The sequence below is a fragment of the Corvus kubaryi genome, unplaced genomic scaffold (genome assembly GCF_017639235.1).
Source record: "Corvus kubaryi isolate FWS band 111438036 unplaced genomic scaffold, C.kubaryi_AGA036_p1.0 65292, whole genome shotgun sequence".
Lineage (NCBI taxonomy): Eukaryota > Metazoa > Chordata > Aves > Passeriformes > Corvidae > Corvus > Corvus kubaryi.
Window position 1 is genome coordinate 1 of NW_024581897.1, and position 22,037 is coordinate 22,037.

General features: G+C 40.6%; 1 protein-coding gene across 1 annotated transcript in view; it reads left to right on the plus strand.

Annotated features, from left to right (window-relative positions):
• The first annotated feature begins 1,043 nt into the window (after positions 1-1,043).
• Positions 1,044-22,037, plus strand: part of LOC121673241 (kremen protein 1-like) — a 30,781-nt gene continuing 9,787 nt past the window's right edge. Inside the window, exons 1-6 of the mRNA XM_042046394.1 lie at positions 1,044-1,549; positions 11,347-11,509; positions 14,399-14,490; positions 19,128-19,252; positions 19,695-19,848; positions 21,301-21,633. Coding sequence (XP_041902328.1) covers positions 1,471-1,549; positions 11,347-11,509; positions 14,399-14,490; positions 19,128-19,252; positions 19,695-19,848; positions 21,301-21,633 — 946 coding nt within the window. The 5' untranslated portion in view covers positions 1,044-1,470. The remainder of the gene's footprint in view (positions 1,550-11,346; positions 11,510-14,398; positions 14,491-19,127; positions 19,253-19,694; positions 19,849-21,300; positions 21,634-22,037) is intronic.

Here is a 22,037-nt window from a genome sequence, read left to right on the forward strand (position 1 = left end):
GGGCTACAAGGACCTTTGTCTCCTTCTGTTCTCGACACAGCAACTTTATGTATTTTGCTGTTAGCGTGGGGGTTTTTCGCTGTTAGTTTGTGCATAGCAAAGCTGTACTGCCATTGCTAAAACGTCTCACAGGCCAGGTAATAAGACTTTGTAGAAGTTTAGACAATAGCTTGACATCACCACCTTGACACTTTGTCCATCTTCAGGTAGATGAAAAAAAAAAACAAACCCACAACCAAAACCAAAACAAACCAGAAACCCTGTCTTTCTGCACGTGCGTTCTCAGAAAGCAACGCTGCTCCTTCTCTTTCGGTTCCGGAGCCTGTGTTTGTGTTCCTGGCTGCTGTGTTTGTGTTTGTCGCGCTGGGTGTGTGTGTGCGGGGGTGTCCCTCACGTCCCCGTGTCCGTGCCCGCCCGCGAATGTCTCGGGTCTCTGGGAAGGGTGGGCGCTGTGTGCCTGTCTCCGTGCCTGTCTCTGTGTCTCTGTGCCTGTCTCTGTGTCTCTGTGCCTGTCTCTGTGCCTCTGTGCCTGTCTCCGTGCCGGTCTCCGTGCCTGTCCCTGCGACCCGGGGCCGGGGCAGCGGCCGCAGCTCCGCCCGCCTCGGGACGCGGCCTACGGGGGACACGAGGGGTTCAGCGCCCGCGCTGCTTTCTGTCAGCGCTCCCTCAGCATGGCTGCACCGCCCGGTCACTTCTGACACTGAAAAGTGCCTTTTCACTTTCAGAATGACGCCCCAAATCGCACCGTGCGGCGCTGGCACCTCGCCGCCCGCGGAGCCGCTCATGCCCGCGTCCCTCAGAAAGTCCGCAGCGTTCTCTTCCCGTGCCGTGTCCGTCCGTGCCTTCGCGGCTGCAGAACAGGAGAGCCGAGCTGCACCTGCGCACTCCCATCGGCTGTGGCACCCCAGGGGAACCCGGCGGGCGGAGGGCGTGCGCGGGGCAGGGGCAGCGGCCGGCCGCGCTAGGCCACGGGGCTGGCGAGCTCTCGCCCGACCTCTTCCGCGCCCGCAGCGGGACACTGGGTACGAGGGGAGTGACGAGAGCGAGACGTGGGTCGCTGCTGCGATGGAGGAGTTTGTGTGTGTTTGTGTGTGTTTGTGTGTGTGTGTGTGTGTGTGTGTGTGTGTGAGTGTGGCAAGGCGCCCCGGCCCGCGAGGAGGGCTCCGCGGGGCCGAAGCGCTGCCCCGGGGCGAACGCCGTCAGCCCGAACCTGTCGGTGTCAGAAGTGGAAGCGGCAGTTCTGCGGTCCCGCGCTGCAGCAGGTTGGGATGTCGGTCTCTATCCTTTCCTGTCACATGGCTGGTAATAGGATCCCTCATCTGCCACTCGGCACCTCGCCGGGGCGCACTTACAGGACACATGCTGTAGGGCCTCCGCTTCCCGCACTTTGCGCTCTTCCCGGCCGTCTGCCACCCCCGGAGCGCCGGGGCTGCCGCCTGCGAGCGCGGTGCGGCCCGGCGGCCGCTGCCTATGGAGCCTCCCGCCCTCGCCGCCGTCCTGGCCTTCTCCGGGCTGGCGCTGAGCTGCTGCCGCGAGCCCGTTCTCTCCGGTGAGTGACGCTCCGCGGGGAGCCGGGAGGGGGGCGCGTCTGGGGCTGCTCCCCGGGCTCCTCGCAGGGCTGAGCGGCGAGGGAGCCGGGCAGCCTCTCCCCGAGCTCCGCAGAGCCGCAGCTGGCGCGCAGCCTCCCGCGGAAGGGCTCTGCCGCCCGGCAGCGCCTCTTCGAGGTCGCGACGACATCCCTTCCTGCTCGCCAGAGCGGTGCCGGGCTCGAAGCTGCTCGTGCAAACACGCTGCGGGTGTTTTTGCGTGGAGTCCGTGGGCATTTGAGGCTCTCTCTGTGCTTGCTGAACTGGGAGCTCGGAAACTGTATGAAAGCATGATGTAAGAGAAAGAAGAGCAGCACGTTTCTCTATAAAAGTGGTTCGATAGCTAGATCTGTGGAATGGAGGCTTGTAAAGGGAGAGGGGCGTGCGATTGTTTGTGTCACTGGGAAAGAAAACTCTGGCAGCAGAGCCAGAGCTTGAAGGGTGGCCATCCTGCCTGTCCGCAGTGGGCTGCTCCAGCTCTCAGCCAAGCCTGGACTCCTCTGACCATTTAGGTTCTCGTTCAGCCAAAGAGTCTGGGAAGCCTGAAGCTTCACTTCCTAAGGTGATTTTTCACTTAAAATTTCTCTGCACGCTTTTGTCCTCATTTTAGTTGTTACTAATGATTTCAAGTACTATGGTTCTCCTCTGGTAAACATTGGCCATACTTTGCAAGGTCTGAAGTGGCAGTTCCAGATGATCACAGTGTCACAGCCATCAGATGTGTGGTCCTTCTGGATACGTTTTGTGTATTCTTAATTGCTGTTACTTCTTACCAAGTAGAATTTGCTCCACTTCTTTTTGAACACATACTTGCTCATCAAGTTTTTGTAGATGTACCTAATTAGATATGGAAAAGACTTACATAGGCTTTTTCAGGGAATAAAAAACCTTTTACAAGGAAAAGTTCTGGCAGACTTTACTTCTCAGAAGTAAAACTTGAGAGTATTTTCAGATAAGCATTTAGAGAGCTGCCTAGAGAGGGACCATGTCTAACAGTCTGTTCCCAGTACCATTAGGACGTGTTTGGTGCACACAGTGGATACTCCTTGCTGTGCTTAGGTTGAAGAATGTTTGCTTGTAAGGTTTCAGAGCAGAACTGTGGAAAGAACACTCCATGTGTAACCGTATCTCTCACAGAGGGCTGCGTGACAGCAAGTGGAGGATGTGGCCCAGTGTGAATGTTTAGCTGTTAAAGGGGACAGAAATGCCTGAGCACAAGCAGCTGGGGCAGGGGAAGAAGGGAGTGGATTATAGAGACAATTATATATTGCCCCTGTATGAAGGTGTAGCAAAGGAGAATGGATCTAGAAAGTACTGCCACCTATGTGTCTTCTGCTAAAGAACCTGGAAACAGTGCAAATCTGCGTTTCAACAACAACCTGTTCTTTGTATGGCATGTACAGGATCTGCAGAGTTCCTAATCTGCACAAGGTATACATCGGGATCTTCATCTTGACCCTTAATGCCACAGAATTTAAATGGCATCAGCTGTGTCAGGTTGCACTTGAAACTAGCAGAATTGTGAAATGACAAACATTACTACTGTTTTTGGAAGGCATTTTGTCATATGGTATGTTTTTAATGCCTATTCCTATTTTGTTTTTCTAATGTATGTCTTAATAAGCTTTTTGTGAAGTGCAGTCGAAATAAAGACTGCGTCACCATCATTTGCTAAGACAGGAGAGAAACTTCTGGAATTACAATATGAAAAATTACTCCAGTTGTCAGAAATGAAAGTGAATTAACCATTTTTGCACATACTACTATGCTACTTTTCACAGAATGATTCTGCTTCACCATGTGACGTCCAACAGTTTCTGTTAATTCAAACACTGACATTTCTGCATTCAGACCTTGACATTTGTGCATTCAAACATTCAGCCATACATAATTTCTCAAGTGAATCAGAAGTAAGAGATCTGTGAATAGATTACCTACCATTAAAAGACTGATTGAATTTGGTGAGTTTTGTGTTACAAGGCCAAAGAAATGGAAATGCCTTCAGCAAATGTTAGTTTTGGTGAACAAATGTTGGTTTATATACTCAGTGCAAAAAGTTATAATTTCTAGTTTCTGTATTTATAGCATTCATTTAATTTCCTCATCAGAAATGTATATGATTTTCAATCTTTTTCCTTTCTCTGTTTTCTTTCCATTTAGCAATACTGAGTCACCATGTCCTTGTTTTTTTTCCCAGCTGAGTCTTTCCTCTGAGCTGTTATTCCAGCCTTCTCTTACAAACCTTGTATCTCTTGTCATCTTATTCTGCCTGTGCCTTGGTGATTCAGAGAAGCAGTTCTACTTGATATGCCATAAGCAAGCGTCATGGAAATACTTGAAAAAGCAATTTTTTTTTTTCTTCTTTCTAACTAGGCAGATAGGGGATGAAATAGTCAGACATTTCAGCATATCATGCTTGTACATGCATAGAGCATAACTCAAAATCCAGAGTTATGTGAATGTATTTAAGTAGGATGGAGCCAAAGAAGTGGGAGGGAGGCAGGGATTACATGCTGCCAGCTGCAAAATTTTCAGTTTTGTCATATCACACCATAATGGTTGTGCAATTGACCACTCCCTTCATCCACACAGTGGCTATGGGGCATCCTGATAAAATTGCCAAAGGGATTCAGTCTGCCACACTTGACAAGGGAACAACAGTTTTAAAACTTCACAAAGAAAGAAAACAAATGGGTGTATTAAGGAACAGAAATTCTTATGGGGCCACATCACACATTCTTACTTCCAGTGATAAAGAATCACAAGACAAGCAAGTGTGTTTGCATCTTGTGGCTGAGGACCAGCCAGCAGCTGCAAAACTCTGGCTAATATAGCATGTTTGTATTGTACAAATAAAAAGAAAAAAGGGACAGAATGAATACTTTAAAGGATTTAGAAATAATGGGAACTGCCTCTTGTGCTCATAACCTAACTTGCCTGCTTCCAACATATTCCAGAAAAGGTCTGGCCAGTCAGATTTAAAAAAAAAAAAAAAGTAATGAAAAGTGATTAGCTGGACAATGAGAGTCAAAATTTCACAAGGATAGCAAGTTCACATATATGACAGCTCACACACTGCCAGGGAACACAAGTATCAACTCTGCATGTCTGTACATTTCCAGGAATGTACATTTTTACAAGACAGATGGTTCAGTCAAGGTTTGATCAAATCTCAGGTGGCATAAATCAAATATAATCAAATATTCACTGTGGCTACTCTCTGGCTTGGACCAATGCTAATTAAGTCTCTAATTCTGACCAGCAAAAATGTTTGCATTTGAGGACTTTCAGGAATTATATGTCTGAGTGTGCGTTTGCATGGATATGTAGAATGAGCAAGATACAAATTTTAAGCATGTGGAGTTCCCCTGCATTGTAAAGGAAGAATGATCAGCTAACCAAGTGCTCTCACATAGCATCACATCAAAACATAACTGTCTGATTTAACAAATGGGGAGTTGTTTTCTGGCAATTTTGAAAATTGCAATTTTGAACAAAGATAATTCTTTTGTGATGGCTTTTCTTTGGCTTGTATCAACTGTTCTCTTGTGGGGGGGTTTTACTGTTACACAGCACAGACACAGAAGCCTGATAGTTTTGATGAGTGCTTGTATTGTATTAGTATGAATTGGAATAGAAAAGTATTGAAATGTAAAAATAGTACACTACTTTTTTACTTGGGTAGATCTAAATCAGCCTTATACTTCCCAAAAGCATTTATTTTGCATCATAACATAATACAGAATGAGATTTTTTTTCCTGCCCACTCGTATGATAGTATGCAAATTAACTTTTGGTTCAGTCGATAAAACTGCATCTTCAAAGAAAACCATTGCAATGCTAAAAATATTTTTAATAATGACCACAGAAGCCATATTTGTGTCTTTCATCTCCTGAAGCTTCTTCTGGTTTTAATCAGTGTTCCCACATGAAGAACTGTGGCAACCTATGATAATAGAATCCCTATTCACATCTCTAGGGAAACAAAAATGTTCTCATTTGAAGAAGGTGATGTGGTGTTTTGCCCCTTCCATCCGTGGGCCCCTGCCTCTGTTACTGCCGGGGTATCTTGGCATCAGTTCAGTGGTTTCTGTCCTTTCCTCTGTGCGTTACTTTCTCATTGAAGTGTTTCTGCTGTCTAATTATACGCTTTCAATCAAATTAGAGACTGCAGCATCTGGTTAGTGCCTGTAACTGTTGCCATCTGCACCTAGATACAGTGCTTTCATTTAAGGAGGAGTGCTTAAATTACAATCTCCAGCAAGAACTAGAACAGTTTAGGTAGAATGGAAATGACTTAAAACTATTCTTAGAATACTGTGCAAGCACATGCATCAAGCAACCCACACTGAGTCATTATCGGACCTGGCACCCTTGGTTTCATACCCTTATATTCTGCTTAAGCATTTTCCTGACTTTTCTAAAAGGCTGTAGGAAAAACAAATGAAAACTGAGCAGGCAGTTATACCATGTAAATTCAAGGAACCTTTAATTTTTGGTCCAACCTTACAGAACATTTAATTACACTGCTGTAATGAAACCCAAGATTTAAATAGCAGCCACTTTCATTTATCTTTCATTAATCTACACATCTTTAAAAGAAAACCTTGCTTTTTGTTGGGCAGTAGGTGGTAGGATAATTTCTGGCTTGGGTAGGCTAGTTTCAGGTTGATAATTGTCAGTCTCTCTGGACACTACTCAATGCTCCAAGTAGCTTCCAAAACATTAAGCAAACAAAGTGGTTTCTTTTTTTTTTTCTCTCCAGTGGAATAGGAAGAAGTTTGTCATTCTGAATTTTCAGTCTCAAAAGCTGTGTACAGGCCTCAAACTTGGAAAGTCCTCTAAGTCATTTAAAACACCCTGAAACCTCCATCCCTTCAGTCTGCAATTTGTAGTGTCTCTAGATAGATGTCTTTGAGAAAATCATTGGAAGCCAGTGCAGACTCAAATGTCAGTGATTTATCATAAGTAAAAAAGTCAGGCTATTACAGTCTGCACTACCTTAATTTTTCAAATGATCCTAAAGTGGCGCCCATGTGGAGTGCAGGCAGCCATGCAGTCCCAAAGTAACAAAGGAAAATGATCACTGTAAGGTCCCTACATTGAAGAAGAAACCGACACAGATGGAAAGAATTCCTACAACAGCAGCTGTTTGATCTTCCAAATGTTGATCTGGCTCTAATAAAACTAATTGTGAACCTGTATCACACACTGAGTATTCGCTTATAGGGGACAACATCCCTAGTCTTGTTTTCTGCTTTTTTGTTCTGGCAGTTGTCACTCAATACATACTTATGTAGTCTCAGCATTCATTTTGAAAAGTTACTTTTCATCAACCATGGCACCTGATGTGTTGAAAACAAAGCAGCCCTGACAACAAACTGCTGTCCATGTTTTCTCACGAAGGCTCATAAACATTAGCCTGAACAGCACCTGTTGGAACCTTTCGTACTAGAACCACTGCAAAGGTTCTCTGATTAATTATCTCTGATTAATTCTGTTTACAGACATCCCCGTGAAACAGTAGAAGCAGCAGGGTCATTAAGCAGTTAATTGAGTGAAATCATCATGGACACTGATTCTAATCACAGATTTGACATAAGCCTCTACATCAGACTATGTCTGAAACCCAGCTGACTAAGATCTTAGAACTATGAGGTCACACACTTGTAGATATGAGTGGTCACAGCTTTCTTTCTTCATGTTCTCTCTGAAACCCCAGTGTTTTAATAGAGGTTTATGGCTGACAGGATAGTTTGAGCCTTGCGTGCATGAACAAAAACCACGTGGCACATCTGCCAAGCACAGTGGCATCCTGATGCCTTTTTGGAGGCTGTCAGCTGTAGTGTCCACAAGGTGTCTGTTTTTCCCTTGCTGTCTTTGCCACTGGGAGAGGACCTGGATACAGTGTGAGTTCTGTCATAGTTTACCATAGTCTTACAAAACTTTAAGGAATAAGGCTTGCTGAAATTCATAGAACTGGTATTAATTTTCTTGAGTCACTGTTCTGATTTTACACTCCAAGTGAAGGGCTTCATAGCCTAAAGTATCGTAGAAGTATCAGTCAGCACAAGGCAGTTGGATCCAGTGGGTGCCACAACGTAGGGAGGTGGTTGTTGCTGGTTGATTTACTCTTTTCCCCCTCCCTTCTACATAAGCTACCAAAGAGAAATCAGGTGATTTGAGTAAACCAAAGAGTTTTACCGATAGTGTTCAGTCCAGTCTGTTCTGACTGTTTAATTTAGGTGACCTCAATATGAATTAGTTTTGTGCAGACAAATCTAGGTGACCTTTTTTTTAAGCTCGTCTTTTCACAGAATTATTGCACTAGTGGTGTAAGATGAAAAGTAGGGTGGAAGTTCTAACCTCCTGTTCTCCAGAATCTCTTAGGACTTGCATTTAAAATAGAGAGGACAGTGGCCTTTCTGCAGATGAAACATGCACCTTCAGCACATTGGGAGTATTAATTTAATGGTGAAATCACTAAGGTAGTGTCTTGGCTGTCATGCAGCAAAATATGATGAAATCACTGCCTGTGATAAACGGAAGAATTGAGTTGTTTACTGCCAAGATACTGAATATGCTGACATCTGTAACTATGCTGCTAGGAATTTTACAGAAAACTGTACAAAATATATCTCAGCAGATCCCAGCACTGACTGCTCAAGGTCAAAGACTGTAGGGTTGCGTCCTGGTTTCAGCTGGTATAATTTTCTTCTTAGTACCTGGTACAGTGCTGTGTTTTGTATTTAGTGTGAGAATAATGTTGATAACACACTGATTTTTTAGTTGTTGCCAAGTAGGGCTTACTCTAAATCAAGGACTTCTCAGTTTCCCATGCTTAGCCAGTGAGCAGGTGCACAAGAAGCCAGGAGGGAGCGTAGCAAGGACAACTGACCTGATTTTATAAAATGCCAATATTTATTTGAAAAGATTGCACTCCCATGCTATGGCAAAACTATTACTAATCCTTAACAAAATCCCCATTCCCTGTAGCACAAAAGGTTTTGTATTTCATTTGATAACAGCTGCTAAATTCCATGACTTAAAAGTTTTCACTTCAGTGTTTCAGGGATAATCAATGATTTTGCTTGGTATCTCACTGCCTCCCCTTTCCACATCCACATCTAAGCCAGGGGAGCTTTGTTACAACTCAGCTGGCACATTTCCACCAAATCTCTTGATAGTGTAAAGGAACACAGGAGGCAGTGATACAGCTACCTATTGTCTTGGGAGCAAAAAGCTGCAGCTAAGAGGAATGAAGAGACATCTGACTCTTCCTTTTGTTCTTAAAGTGCAGTGAAGTTTGAAGAAAATCAGTTAAAAAAAGCTGACATGAAAATGTAAGTCAGTTGCTACTGCAAGTTAAAGCATGGGCCAGTCTTAGCTGATCCTAAAATGGACTGAAGTTAACTTCAGTTTAGTTTGTGTGCCAGACTAAATTCAGGTATTGTAGCATTCCTTGCATTTCTGAGTAGATAGAAGTATATATTGCTTCTCATTTAGGAGTGAGAAGCAAAAAAAAAAGTAGTAGCACAAAGCTAATGTAGATATCTTTTCTGGATGTGTTTATCACTTCTCACAAATTCTTTATACTGCATATTATTTTGTTTATCTATTTTGATTACATTTTTCTCCCTTTTCTGCTAAATTCATCAGCTTATATTTTCAGCTATAACCTACAAAAGCTTTTATGTTAACTGCAAAGCAAAAGAGGTATTGAAGAAAGTTGCAACACAGTCGTGACCTTAAATTGGTTTTTTTTCATGTTTACACAAATATCTGTGGTGGCCTGAATACTGGAAACTCAGATTTGCATTTTTAAGCAAATGTATGCAGCCCATCTGTATTGCTAAGGCAGTCAGGTAAATTACAGTAAGGAGGAGTATTGACCTGAAGCTTGTTTTGGTTAAATTATATAGCTTTCTGTCCAGGGATGATAGCAGAATACATTAGTGGCTGTGCAGACACCTCTTCTGTGTGCCTTCAGCAACAAAATTTCATTTAATAGAAATCCAAACTTGCCTAGGCATGAAAATGCACAGTGAAAGCACAAAACCATTGTCTTTCATCTGCTGTGTAACAGAACTCTGAAATAATTATTATAATTGTACCATTCTGATATTTGGGAGCCCAGACTAAACTAATTTCAGAGGCATGGTTTTAATAATACATTTTTCCTTCTTCTACAGTAGTTCTAAATACAAAAACGGTGTACTCTGAATATCAGGATTAAGATGTGGGTGGGTTTTTTTTTTCCTCTTCCAGCTGCAGCCACACAGGTCTTTCTAGACTTGTTTTGTAAGGTAGATCTCATGAGGGACACCTGAGATCAGCACATACTTCAGAGCACTCTCCCACTCCCTCAGGGCAGTAGAACGTCTCTGCAGCTCTAACATGGTTTCTACAGAGAATGCTATCAGATGAAACAGGAGGTTTCACAGCCTGTAGTTAGCAGAAAGCATTTGTGAATTTCCTCAGTAACGCTGTCCAGTACAAATAAATGTTTACAGCAGCGTAACACAGCGGTTTTAATTCTGTCACAGACTGTTATATTTTAACCCTATTCTTAAATAAATGCAAGGATGATAAATGTTAGCAAGTATCAATTATAAACAGGATGGACTTATTTATGGTACACTAATTATAATGACTGTTTCTGGAAGATAATCACAGAATGGTTGAGATCAAAGTGACCTCTGGAGGTCATCTTGTCCAACTGCTGTGCTCAGGCACGGTCACCTAAAGCAGGTTGTCCAGAACCGTGCCCAGGTGGCTTTTGAATATCTCCAAGGATGGAGATTCTACAGCCTTGCTGGGCAACATGTTCCCATGCTTTGTCACACTCACATTGCATAATTTAATCAAAACTGTTTTGCAATTTCAGCAAAAGGAAAATTGTTCATGCATTTGAATATTTATTTGATCAGAAGATGTCCATGGCAGGGCGGTCGGAACCAGATGATCCTTCAGGTCCCTTTCAGCCCAGACCATTCTATGATTCTATGATTAACAAGACCCAGCAAAACCAGGCAGCATGAAATTTGTAGTTCAGCAGAGAAGGGACTAATGTATTTAGTAACTAGAGAAATCATTCTCTACTTTGATTTCTTACTTGCTGAGTATTAGGAAGCTAAGAAAACAAACATAAGTGGGATAAAACGTGAGTGAGGCAGAAGAATACTGATACAGACTTTTTAATTTGAAAGCATAAATGCTTTAGTAGCAAATCATGACTATACTGTACTGAAGGAGGTCCCTTTCTAAGGCAATTCAATCCCTAAGAATTTTTCTAAATCAGAATGTAAATGTTGGTAAGATCCGTGCCTATGAAGTCTTTCACTTTATCAAGTCAGAACTTTAGCTGAAGTAGCATGAGATTTTGTTTAATATGCTGATAAGTAGCAGACTGGTAATATCATATAATTTCATTTTTGGAAAATTAACAAGTTACAGAGTTGTGCTAATGAGTAAAACGTAGGAAAAACAGTAAAAAAAGTATTATGCTTATTCAGAAAATGCATGTTAATTGTGTAAACCTCTCTTCAGACCTGTCTCATACATTGTTTATTAAAGTAATGACATCATAATCTCTTGAATAGAGGTTTGACTGAGAGAAATCTTAAATCCTAGCCAGCATCTTTAGCTGCCTAAACAATGCAGGGAACATGGTCTATTGGAGATGGGGTGGAGGGTGAGGGAAGAACAAACACTAAACCTACATATATTCTTTCTTTTTTTCATTTCTCTTTCTTCCCAGAATGCTATACAGCAAACGGGGCCGACTATCGTGGCACTCAGAACCAGACCTCCCAATATGCAGGGAAACCTTGTCTTTTTTGGAATGAGACCTTTGAGCATCCTTATAATACTGTGAAATATCCCAATGGGGAGGGAGGGCTTGGAGAGCATAACTACTGCAGGTAAGAAATACCACATTGCTTTAACATTGCCTGTATACCCAGTGTTACTTTAAGCAGTTGGAAGAAAATCATGAAACTTCCTGTCATGCAGTGAAGAATGTCAGAACTGTGTCTAACACTTTTTGGTTTATCCTGGAATTAGTACCCTGGATCTATGAGCACCATTAGTAGAATAACTTTTTCAACCCAGCTCCCACACTTTTTCAGCACTGTCCCTTATAATGTGTCCAATCTGGAAGTTGGCATGACAGAGAAAGACTATAGATTACTTAAATGAAAAGGTGGAGATAAAAAAATGATCCAAATCAGAAGTACAGCAGTGCAGCAAGTGTTTGGAGGAGTCTCTTTATGATTTTTATCCTCCCACAGAAGCCTGGTTCTGTTACACACTCTGTTTCCAAGTTTTGTTCTAATGAAAGTTCTGTAGTCACTAAAAATTCTAAGTGAGTTAGAGTAGCTATTTGAATTCAGAAGCTCATCTGTCAGGGGTTACAATACCAGATTAAACCACAGCAGATGCACTTCTGTTTCCTTGCCCTCTAGAGAAGTCCTCTATAACTATGGATAGAACTCAGAACAAAACTTAAATAAGAACTTCACAATTTAGGAGCCAAATCAGAACTTAAGTTCAGAGATGTCTGGGCTCTGCAGGCTTTTTTTCAGCTTCATGTCTCAGTAGGCATACTGATACAGAGCTGTTTAAAATACAGTGGCCACTGAATTCTCTCTGATACAAATAGCAGAATTAAGAATGTAATTTTGATTGTTGCTGTGTGGCAATATTTTAGACAGACTGTATATACAGGATCTTACTTTTGGAAGTCATTTCGGCTAATATTTTGGTTAGTACAAAGCAAAATGTGTTCAAGCTGTGCAAAAACATATAAAAAACTGAATGTTTATCCAGATACTCAAAAAACACTTGAGACTTGCTTTACCTAGCAGATGAGAACTTGGTGTTACAAGGAGCAAGAAGCCTATAATCTGATATGTAAACATGAGAAATTACTTGATTACCAAATAGAGCTTTTTTACCTCATTCTGCTAGGTGTTGGATTATCCTCGTTGAGGCTGAGTTTGACTGAAAGGTTAGGCATTTTCTTCCTTACGCTGTATCACTTGGCCTAGGAATATTCTGACAGGTGTATGGAATGACAGTCCTAACTAATGGATGACTTTTAACTTCACATTCTCTTGAAAGAAAGCTTGGAAAGTGACTAACAGTGCCAGAGTATATCTTTAGCATGCAAATGTTGTCGAGGCCTGTGATACAGCTGTTTTAGCTCTTTCTCTGACATTCATCTGTTTGATGACAATGGACAACTTGATCTTCCCTTCTCTCAGGCAGCACATACCTCACAAGGCTTTTTTAAGGCATAATACATTGCTTTGAGATTTGATTTTAGGAACAGCATTTGAATAATCTAATTTTACACTTGAAGTATTAATCAGAAGCATGCTACCTCTCCATGGGTGGTCCTTACTTGGAATACTTTGTTTACTTCAAGACACCCTGTTACGATGGAAATGCCTCATAACGTTCCACTCATTTCAACCATAACAAAATTATGAAGACTGAAATTTTTGGAGATTCTGAAAGACAGAGAGTTGTTTTCTAACTGTGTGTGCTTCTGAGGTTCAAGACAAAGATTCCTGAAGACATTCATCATGTTTCTCTACAATTTCCTCGCATTTTTAAGGCATTTATGTGTAGAGTGCCATTATCATGATTCAATTCCAGACATACGGTTTCTGTCATGAAGATGTAAACGCAAAAATTCCTGTAACTCTGGAAACAAGGGAAAATGGGTTAGTGCAAGTACAAGCTTTACTTGGTTTTAGTCTCCTACTTTTTTTAGCTACTGGAAGCTCTTGCATTACACCTAAATTCCTAGCATAGCTAGTCTTAGACTTTCACTGTCCACTACCTCTACTAATCTGTCTGAAAACCTAACTAGCAACATTTTAGTAATCTAAACTGAACTCAACTCACCAGTTATTTTCAGCAGTCTGTTATTTGACCAAAAAACCATCCACAGAATTTCTAAAATTGGATCTCCCACAAAAGAGTTGTTAATACGTGTAAATGACAACATGCAGCTGAACTGACACTTCAGTAGGGCTGTGTCATTAATAGAATTCGTGCCAAAGTATGTGATAAAAAGATTGTAACTGGTCCTAGTTAAAAGAAAAGGTCATATTTCACCCTGACTGTCCAATCGAACAATTTATTCTCTTAAATAGATCTTTACAACATGAATAGCTTTTCAAAGTGTACTCAGAAAAATCTTTAAATAACCTAATGACTAATTAGGTGTGCATTTTTAAGTGATGCTGTTCAACAGCAAATAACTATAAAAATAGTGATCATCATTATCATGGACACATAAGGAATTAACCATCAATATAGAGAAATCACTGGAATGGATTTAGTCAGTTTTATTGAAGGGAAAGAAAATAACTCTTTCCCAGAAGACTTTATCAGCTCACTGTTTTTATCACCACATATAACAGAAAGTTGGAGTCTGGACTATTTTGTACCAAGGCAAAAAATCGAGTTTATGAGTCTATGGAACCCGTACACAGGATGTGGGACAGAAAATCTTCTTCCCTGTCAATACTGACCAGAAATAGCCCTGCACCTTTTAAACTTAGAATAAAAAAAAGCTACATTTTAGACAGTACTAGCATCTTATGCTTGATGAATAGTGTCATAACCAAAGCTATCGGAACTTCCTGATAACACAAAACTTTGCCTTTTTCTTGGTAAATAGTCAATGGGAGGTATTAGAGCAAAAATAGTGATGCTGTTGAAGGTTTATAAGATTGATTTTTTTTGTGTGGTTTTTGAAAAAAGATTGAATTTTGCTCACTGATTTTCTCTTTCAGAAACCCTGATGGGGATGTCAGCCCATGGTGCTATATTGCAGAACATGAAGATGGAATATATTGGAAATACTGTGAGATTCCATCCTGCCGAAGTAAGAGCACCATGCAATTTTTTTAGGCCTGTGTCTCAGTTGAACAGAGATTGGCAGTTATACAACAGTGGATAGTGATTTCCAAACAGAAGCCAGGATAAGGCAAAACAGCTTATTTTCAGTTGCAGACTAAGCTATATTTTACACAGGTTTTTTAGAGCTAATGACAAGCTTACTGAATTGGTCCTCCACTGCTATCCTTTTCATCTTACCTCAGAATTACTGGATTATATTATTTACAAATCATACTGTGTGACAGGGAATCACACAAAACTTAGGAAGTACTGCTAGTTCTTTGAATCCATAGAGATATATCATTAATTTATTTAAATCTAGAGGACAAAAAAGGAAAGGAACGTTTTTATGAGGTATAAACATGTCCATCCATTGCAATTAGCTCGTAAAATGAATTACATTAGTTTAGTGTATATAGTGCATCATACAGAGAATTGCTTGGAGGAAACAAAAGACAATATGAGAGGACATAGGGAAGAGGTGTCTCTGTGGTATATGGGAACTCTGGGCTAGAATTCTGTCTCTGGCAGGTGCAGATACTTAGCATTGCTGTGAAACCACAACCTGGACTGATTTTTTTAAAATCACATAATTCACAAGCTACTCACATGAAGCTTCTTTCCAGAATTTAATATTTTTAATGTATTCTATTTTTTACTGTGTCCACAATGTCATGATTTGTGTCAGTATGTTCCAAAATTTTCTTTCCCGAATCACATTCTTTAAAGTACACCTAAATATTAAGAAATTCTAGTTTTGCATGCTAACAAGCAACTGTAGCTACACATTTTAGTAAGTCTAATCATTAATGTCTTCACTTGCTTTCCTAACTTCTTCTGTGCAATTACCCTCTGTTTCTAAGGCATAACTTAGGTCTTCACTGCTAAGCACCAGAGCAGGTGTCCATGCATAGGCACACATTCTATTGGAAGAAGTGTATTTCTTACTTGAAGTTAAGAAAACCAAACCAGACAATAAAAATGGATCTAAAGTGATTTTTTTTTTTTTTACTTTGCTCAAAGTTTTGTTGCTTGGTGGTTTTTTTTTGAATGTGATTCCCATGTTCAAGCTAGGCAAACAAATACATAAGCGTGACCGTAAGACAGATGCCTTTTACCTAGACTTAAATACAGATTAAGAGGTCTAATTTAATGAACACAAAATCATTCAACACTCTGATATTCATTGTTCAGAGGACATCTTACTCTTAGTTTTCTGATATACCAGGCACGATTTAAGAAACCTGACCCTCCTAATTAAGAAATTTAACTTGGTGTAAAACGAAAGAATTTGCATTTTCTTTATAAAGACCACAGATGTTAACAAATTATCTGGATATGGCACCAGGAAAAAAGCTGAAAGGCAAATTCTCTCCACTCCATTTGTTCTACACAAAGGATCCTTTTAAAACCAGCCTTGCTCGTTTTCTCTGTGGTGGGGAGCAGAGAATTTAAACTTGGACACTTACTTGCACAGATAATCCAGACTTACATTTACAAAATGTCCTTTTGACCAGTAGCAGCTGCTTCAAGCATTGCACTGAAACTTGATACTAGAAAAAGGAATTGCAGCAATTTAGAGCAAACTGTACATTGCAAGCCCATCCAAATCTTAATACAAACCTCATGGTTTATGAAACTCTGTAAGTAAAAAAATCTTTTATTCTTCACCACACTTTCTGTTTTCAGTAAGCATGATGCTAAGTCATAAGACCATCAAAACTATCTTGTGAAGTGCACAATAAAAAACTTGAGTTTCGTGATGGAACAAGAAAGCAATTGTGTAAAAAAGTCCTACTTGAAAATTTTCAGAGAAAAAATTTCCTAAATAAGCTTCTTTTCCTTAATGATATTTACTGCTAGAAAAGTATCTGGAGCATAAGTTACCTATTAACTATGCCCACATAATACCATGGCAGTGCCAAGAACATGCAGCATCTTGATTGCCTAGAGAGATTTGCATGCAATGATTCATCGTAACAATAATTAAGAGTCTACAGTTAAGGATTTTTCATTATGGTGATGAATTGACATGATTATATCGTGTGTCTCATTCCCTAATGTTTATACATAACACTACATGCTTCAGTCAGAAATGTGTTCTGACATTCTGCCTATGTAAACAGGCTGGACAGAATTTAGCAGTGTTAGATGAAGGTGTGTGAGCAGAATCACAGAAGACAGTGGTAGTTACTCCAGGAGGAGCTGAGTCTTCCCTTTTCTTCCTCTCTTCTTCTTAGTGTCTGCCAAGCAGACTGGAATGGACATAAACAAAATAAAAGGCAAAACAGCAGCTCCGAGTCCTGAGAGAACATGTGTGTCTCACATGGAGGATTCAGAACTGAATGCTTCAGATGGTTTGTTTGCAATGTTGCAGCTATTCCTGACTTTTTTGGTCTCCCTGTTAATGAGGTTAGGTTGAAGTTCAAAGGAAATAACAACTTACACTCCCAAAATGTGAAAGAAAGAAAGGCTTGCTATACCACTTAATTACATCTTCATGTTTATGACTCACATGACTCTCTCCCCATAAACAGATTTCATTACTGGAATCGTATTTCCAGTGTGCATGTGTGTAATGTAGTAAATTTGACTGAAATATCGATGAAGTGTTAAATGGCAGGGCTAGGTAAGTTACACAGAGCTGTATGGAACAGAGGAACAAGGACAGCTCAAACAATTTGTGCATACTGCCATTGCAAAAAGCTAGGAGGCTCTTCAAAGACAGCTAGATGAGCATAGCTGGAACATGGTTTTGAGCTCAAAATGATTAATTCCATATTTTAATACATTTAATATGTGCCTTAACGTGTAAAATGCGGAAGCTATGGTGTTTGCCAGGCCCTCATTTAGTCAGATGGTGCTTAAAAGAAAAATAATATGCTTGTGCAAAAGAGATGACCTTTTAAGCCAAGAGGACAAATAGATACAAATGGGTGAAGAAAGTGTAAAACATCACTGGTGAGCATGAACAGTAATTGCAGAACATTGACTACCTCGTTTTTTGCCAAGTTTCCTTAGCAGGCTAAATATTAAGAGCAAAGAAGGTTAAAATATTGCTGGGACACCAAAGAGACTAATTAGGATGTACGCTTGATTTAGTTACAAAATTTAAGAAGTTTTCAAATTACTCAGTCAGGTTTCTTAGCATAGAACATACTGAAGTACTAATCCTCTGGAGCCAAGGTTGAAAGGTCTCACTAATAAAGCTCCTTTAAAAAAAAAAAAATCAAAATCCCAGGTCTCTTAGGAAAATGAGCTAGGTTGGATAAGTAGGAAGCTTTTTCAGGGCAGCGAAATCATGCACAATACAAAAAAGAATGAGCTCTCTCAGAGTTATCTGCCCAGCTGTACTCAGCTGGGGTGGGGCTGCAGATGGGGATTTCCAAAGGTATGTTAAATCAGGCTGTAACTTGAAGTCTCAGTACTTACATGAATGTTGCTGCAGGGCATATCAAAGCCATAACTCCATGCAAGTATTTATAATTGAAATTGTATTCTTAGAAAACAAAATTAATTTATGGACAATATTTGAAGCAACGTTATGTCATTATTTATAATAAGTTTACTGAGTACTGTAATAACCAATGACTGCATAAATAAAACACTCATACAGGTCTCTGACCACATCATGTCATACAGAGCTGTGGCAGTTAGGTGGACAAAAAGAATCCTTGTCAATCTAGCACAGGGATAAAACTTATCTTAACATAGAGCTAGTAACAGATTTAATTTCAAGTATGTGAGCAGATATGACAAAGGGCCAAGGGATAATTTTATGCCATTACCACAGCACTGTATTGTACTCCACATCCTCTCCATGGGGTGGTCATGGCTAAATTCCAGTGCTTTGAAGAAAAGTGCAAAACCAAAAAAAAAAAACAAAGCAGAGGACAAATTATGCACTGAAGGGGGAAAACTCTGATCTCCCATAGTGACCAAGGAGCCTTGAAACATCATCTTAATGTAAATAGATTGGGGGGTGTGTGAAAGTAATACTGCTCATTTTTAATCTCTTTGTAAGATACTTCAGATTCATATCAGAATTCAAGTTTTAAATATTAGGAAATTCCCTTATGTAAGTATATAGTCCCTCCCATAAAACTTGCCAAACTCCATCCTAAAACAGTTTAGGTTCCCTTCTTCGAATATCCTGGTTTGAAAACTTCCAGAATGTCATTGTGTGGAAGATCAGAAATCACATTGTTTAATTTATATTTTCAGAATATGCATGCCAATAGTAAAAAAAAAAAACCAACCAATCCCCCCTGAACCCACTTAATGCCTTGGGGTTTTTTAATTGCCTCTGTCTGAAGAAATGAACAAGGTATTTATCTCACTTATTTTACTGCAGCTTACTGAAAGCAGCTAGAGAGTCTTACAGGAATATTGCTGAGAACATACAATACTCTTTTGCCCCATCACCCATCCCTGGGTGTGTTTGGAAAATCTGACAAGAATCATACAGAGAATGAATAACAAAGAGTAACGCTTCCCATACTGCAAAATCCAGACCAGAACATAGAGAGAGCTGCTTAGTAATCAGGTAGTGCATAAAGGGCCTGTGTCTTGGATGTTTACAGGCACACCTTTAGAATGACTGTTGTGTGTTACTCTTGCCAGTGCCAGGAAATCTGGGGTGTTACAAGGACCATGGAGAGCCACCACCTTTGACTGGCACCAGCGAGACCTCCAATAAACTGACGATCCAAACATGCATCAGCTCCTGCCGAAGCCAACAATTTAAGGTGATTTCTTTGATGTACCTTTACAAAATGTTTTCAAAGACAAAAATGGCAACATGCCTAAAGCTCTCTATCATATTTCTCCTCTTCCCCACTTTTTTTTTAACCTTTGGGAGGGCTAAAGTTGCACTTCCACTCCCGAGAGATCCAGCCTTGTCTCTGCATCCAGAGGAATCTGGACAAATGACTAATGAATAATGCCAGGAGAAAATACGGTTGCTTACTGCAGTTGTGAGTGTCAGGGTGCCCTCCATTCCATCTTTCTCCCTAGTCTTAAGTAGCATCCTAACAGCCCAAACAAAAATAGCCTGTGGTGGTTCCTCTGACTAACCATACTTCTCCAAAACACACGTAATCTTCTGCCAGCTTTCTTGCTCAAACAACCTCTCGCTGTCACTCCTTCAAATACTATTCCTCCCTTCCTTATGCATCTTTGTTGTCAAAGTTTGCAGGCATGGAATCAGGTTATGCTTGTTTTTGTGGAAATAATCCTGACTACTGGAGATACGGGGAGGCAGCCAGTACGGAATGCAACAGTGTTTGCTTTGGAGACCATACTCAGCCTTGCGGTGGGGATGGCAGAGTCATTCTTTTTGACAGTAAGTATTGAAGCAGGCTCAGTTTTTCCCAAAGGAGAGGCCTCACATGTTCAGCAAATTAGGGAAGACTCAAAAACAATGAGAACTGCTGCACACAAAACAGCAAAACACCTCAATTCAGTATAAAATAAAGCTGCTTTCCATTTCTGCATTAAATTCTCATCCATTAATAATGTGAAATAGCTCTTCCAAGAAATGACGCTTGCTCGTGCTCCAGAGGTTCTCTCACTTTCCTCACAAGTGGTACTAAGTCAGCTATCAGAAGCAGCATGTCACAGAAAGACTCCCTAAGAATTGATCTTACTAGAGAGTAAAAAACTGTATGTGCATGTCTGGATATGCATTGTCAGTTGGTGGCATTTGAGTGGCTCTCTGGATTCACTGTATTTAAGTTTGCACTGGGAATCTGGACAGTTACCAAGGAACACAACAATTCACTTGCATGTAAATTGTTTCTTACACAAAAAGTAGCAACAAATCTTTTCTTCAGACTTTGTAAAAGTATCTTTTTCAAGTTACTTAGCGAAGGTAAGGTCAAATATTACTTGGGCAAGATCAAAAGACAGGATGCTTGGAAAGCAGATCTATATGGCCACAGAGGTGACTAAGGTATTACAGGAGAGACTGAGAGATCTTGGATTGTTTAGCCTTGATAAAAGAAGGTCTAGGGAGGAACCTTTTCAGTTTGTAAAGCTGACTGATGGGAGAGTGTAAAAATGAAGCCATCCTCTTCTCAGTGCTATCTAGTGAACAAACAAGAGGCAACAGGCACAAACAAATACAGGAAAATCCATTTAAACATACAGAATTTTTTTTTTTTTTTTTTATGGTGAGGGTGACACTGGAACAGATTGCCCAGAGAGGCTGAAGAGTCTCCATCCTTGGAGATTCAAAACACAACAGATACTGTCTCCTACTTTCAGAAGAGGGATTTCACTAGACAATCTTCAGGGTTCCTTTCAACTTCACCTGCTCTGTGAAGATTTGTTTTTTCAATTTCATACAGCTGTGAAGGAATGTCAGTAATTAAGCAGTGAGAGTTAATGGTCACTAATCCACTTGCCTGCCTGCCTGCCTTACAGGGATGGAGCAGAAGACCCTGAATCAGTGATTTATCTTTGATCCCATTTCTGCAGGGATGCACAAAAGGGGACATGGTTACACACAAGGACAAGGGATAGCTGCAGTGTGCAAGATGGATGCATAGGTGTCAGAGTAATGAGGCATAAGGAGAGTATTCCAAGCAAAGGCATCAAAGGCTGTGCTCCCAGTGCTGTGGGAGGGAAAGAGCAGCTGCAGAGACAATGCATCCTGCTGGCCTAGCAAGTCTGTACCTTTAAGTCATATTTAAGTATTAGAATCTACAGGGTGCTAAAACTTTGCAAAACTAATGTATTGCCTCTTTTTTTTTTCTTTCTTTCCGTTTTTCTCCCTTTCCTCTTGTTTTCACAGCCCTTATTGGTGCCTGTGGAGGGAATTACACTTCTGCTACAGCTGTGATCTATTCTCCAGATTTTCCTGACACATATGGCACAGGCAAAGTCTGTTATTGGACCATACAAGTTCCAGGAGCATCTCAAATTCACTTCAGCTTTGTCCTTTTTGAAATCAAAGATGCTACAGATATGGTGGAATTGCTGGATGGTTACACCTATCATGTTCTAGCTCGTTTTAATGGCAAGAACCGGCCTCCCCACACCTTTAACATCTCTTTGGATTTTGTCATTTTGTACTTTTTCTCAGATGACATCAATCAAGCCCAGGGATTTGCTATCAGATATAGAGGTAAGAGGCTACCTTTGCTGATTCTACCTTTCAGTGAAGCACTTAGTTTACACTGGAGATTTCTGAAGTGGCAACTAAAGAGCAAATATTTTAGCTCTGATCTAACAGGTGTTTCATTTCTCTTGTTGCCACTACTCAGTGGGTGAAAGCTTTGCCAAAATTTCCCTCAGTTTAGAACGCTCCAGTCAGCTACGCCATAAACAGCAAAATACAGATTTTCAAAAATTCAGTTCTATACCTTCCTGTTAAAACAGATTGGAAAATGACAAAGGGAAACAAAACAGAAAACCAGTAATCCATCTGCATGTTGGTTCATCTTGGCTCCTTCCAACCGTCTATTCCTCTCCAATCTAAAGTCATCAAGAGAAAATGTTCTGGTCCTTGAGTTGTACCTACTGTTAGGA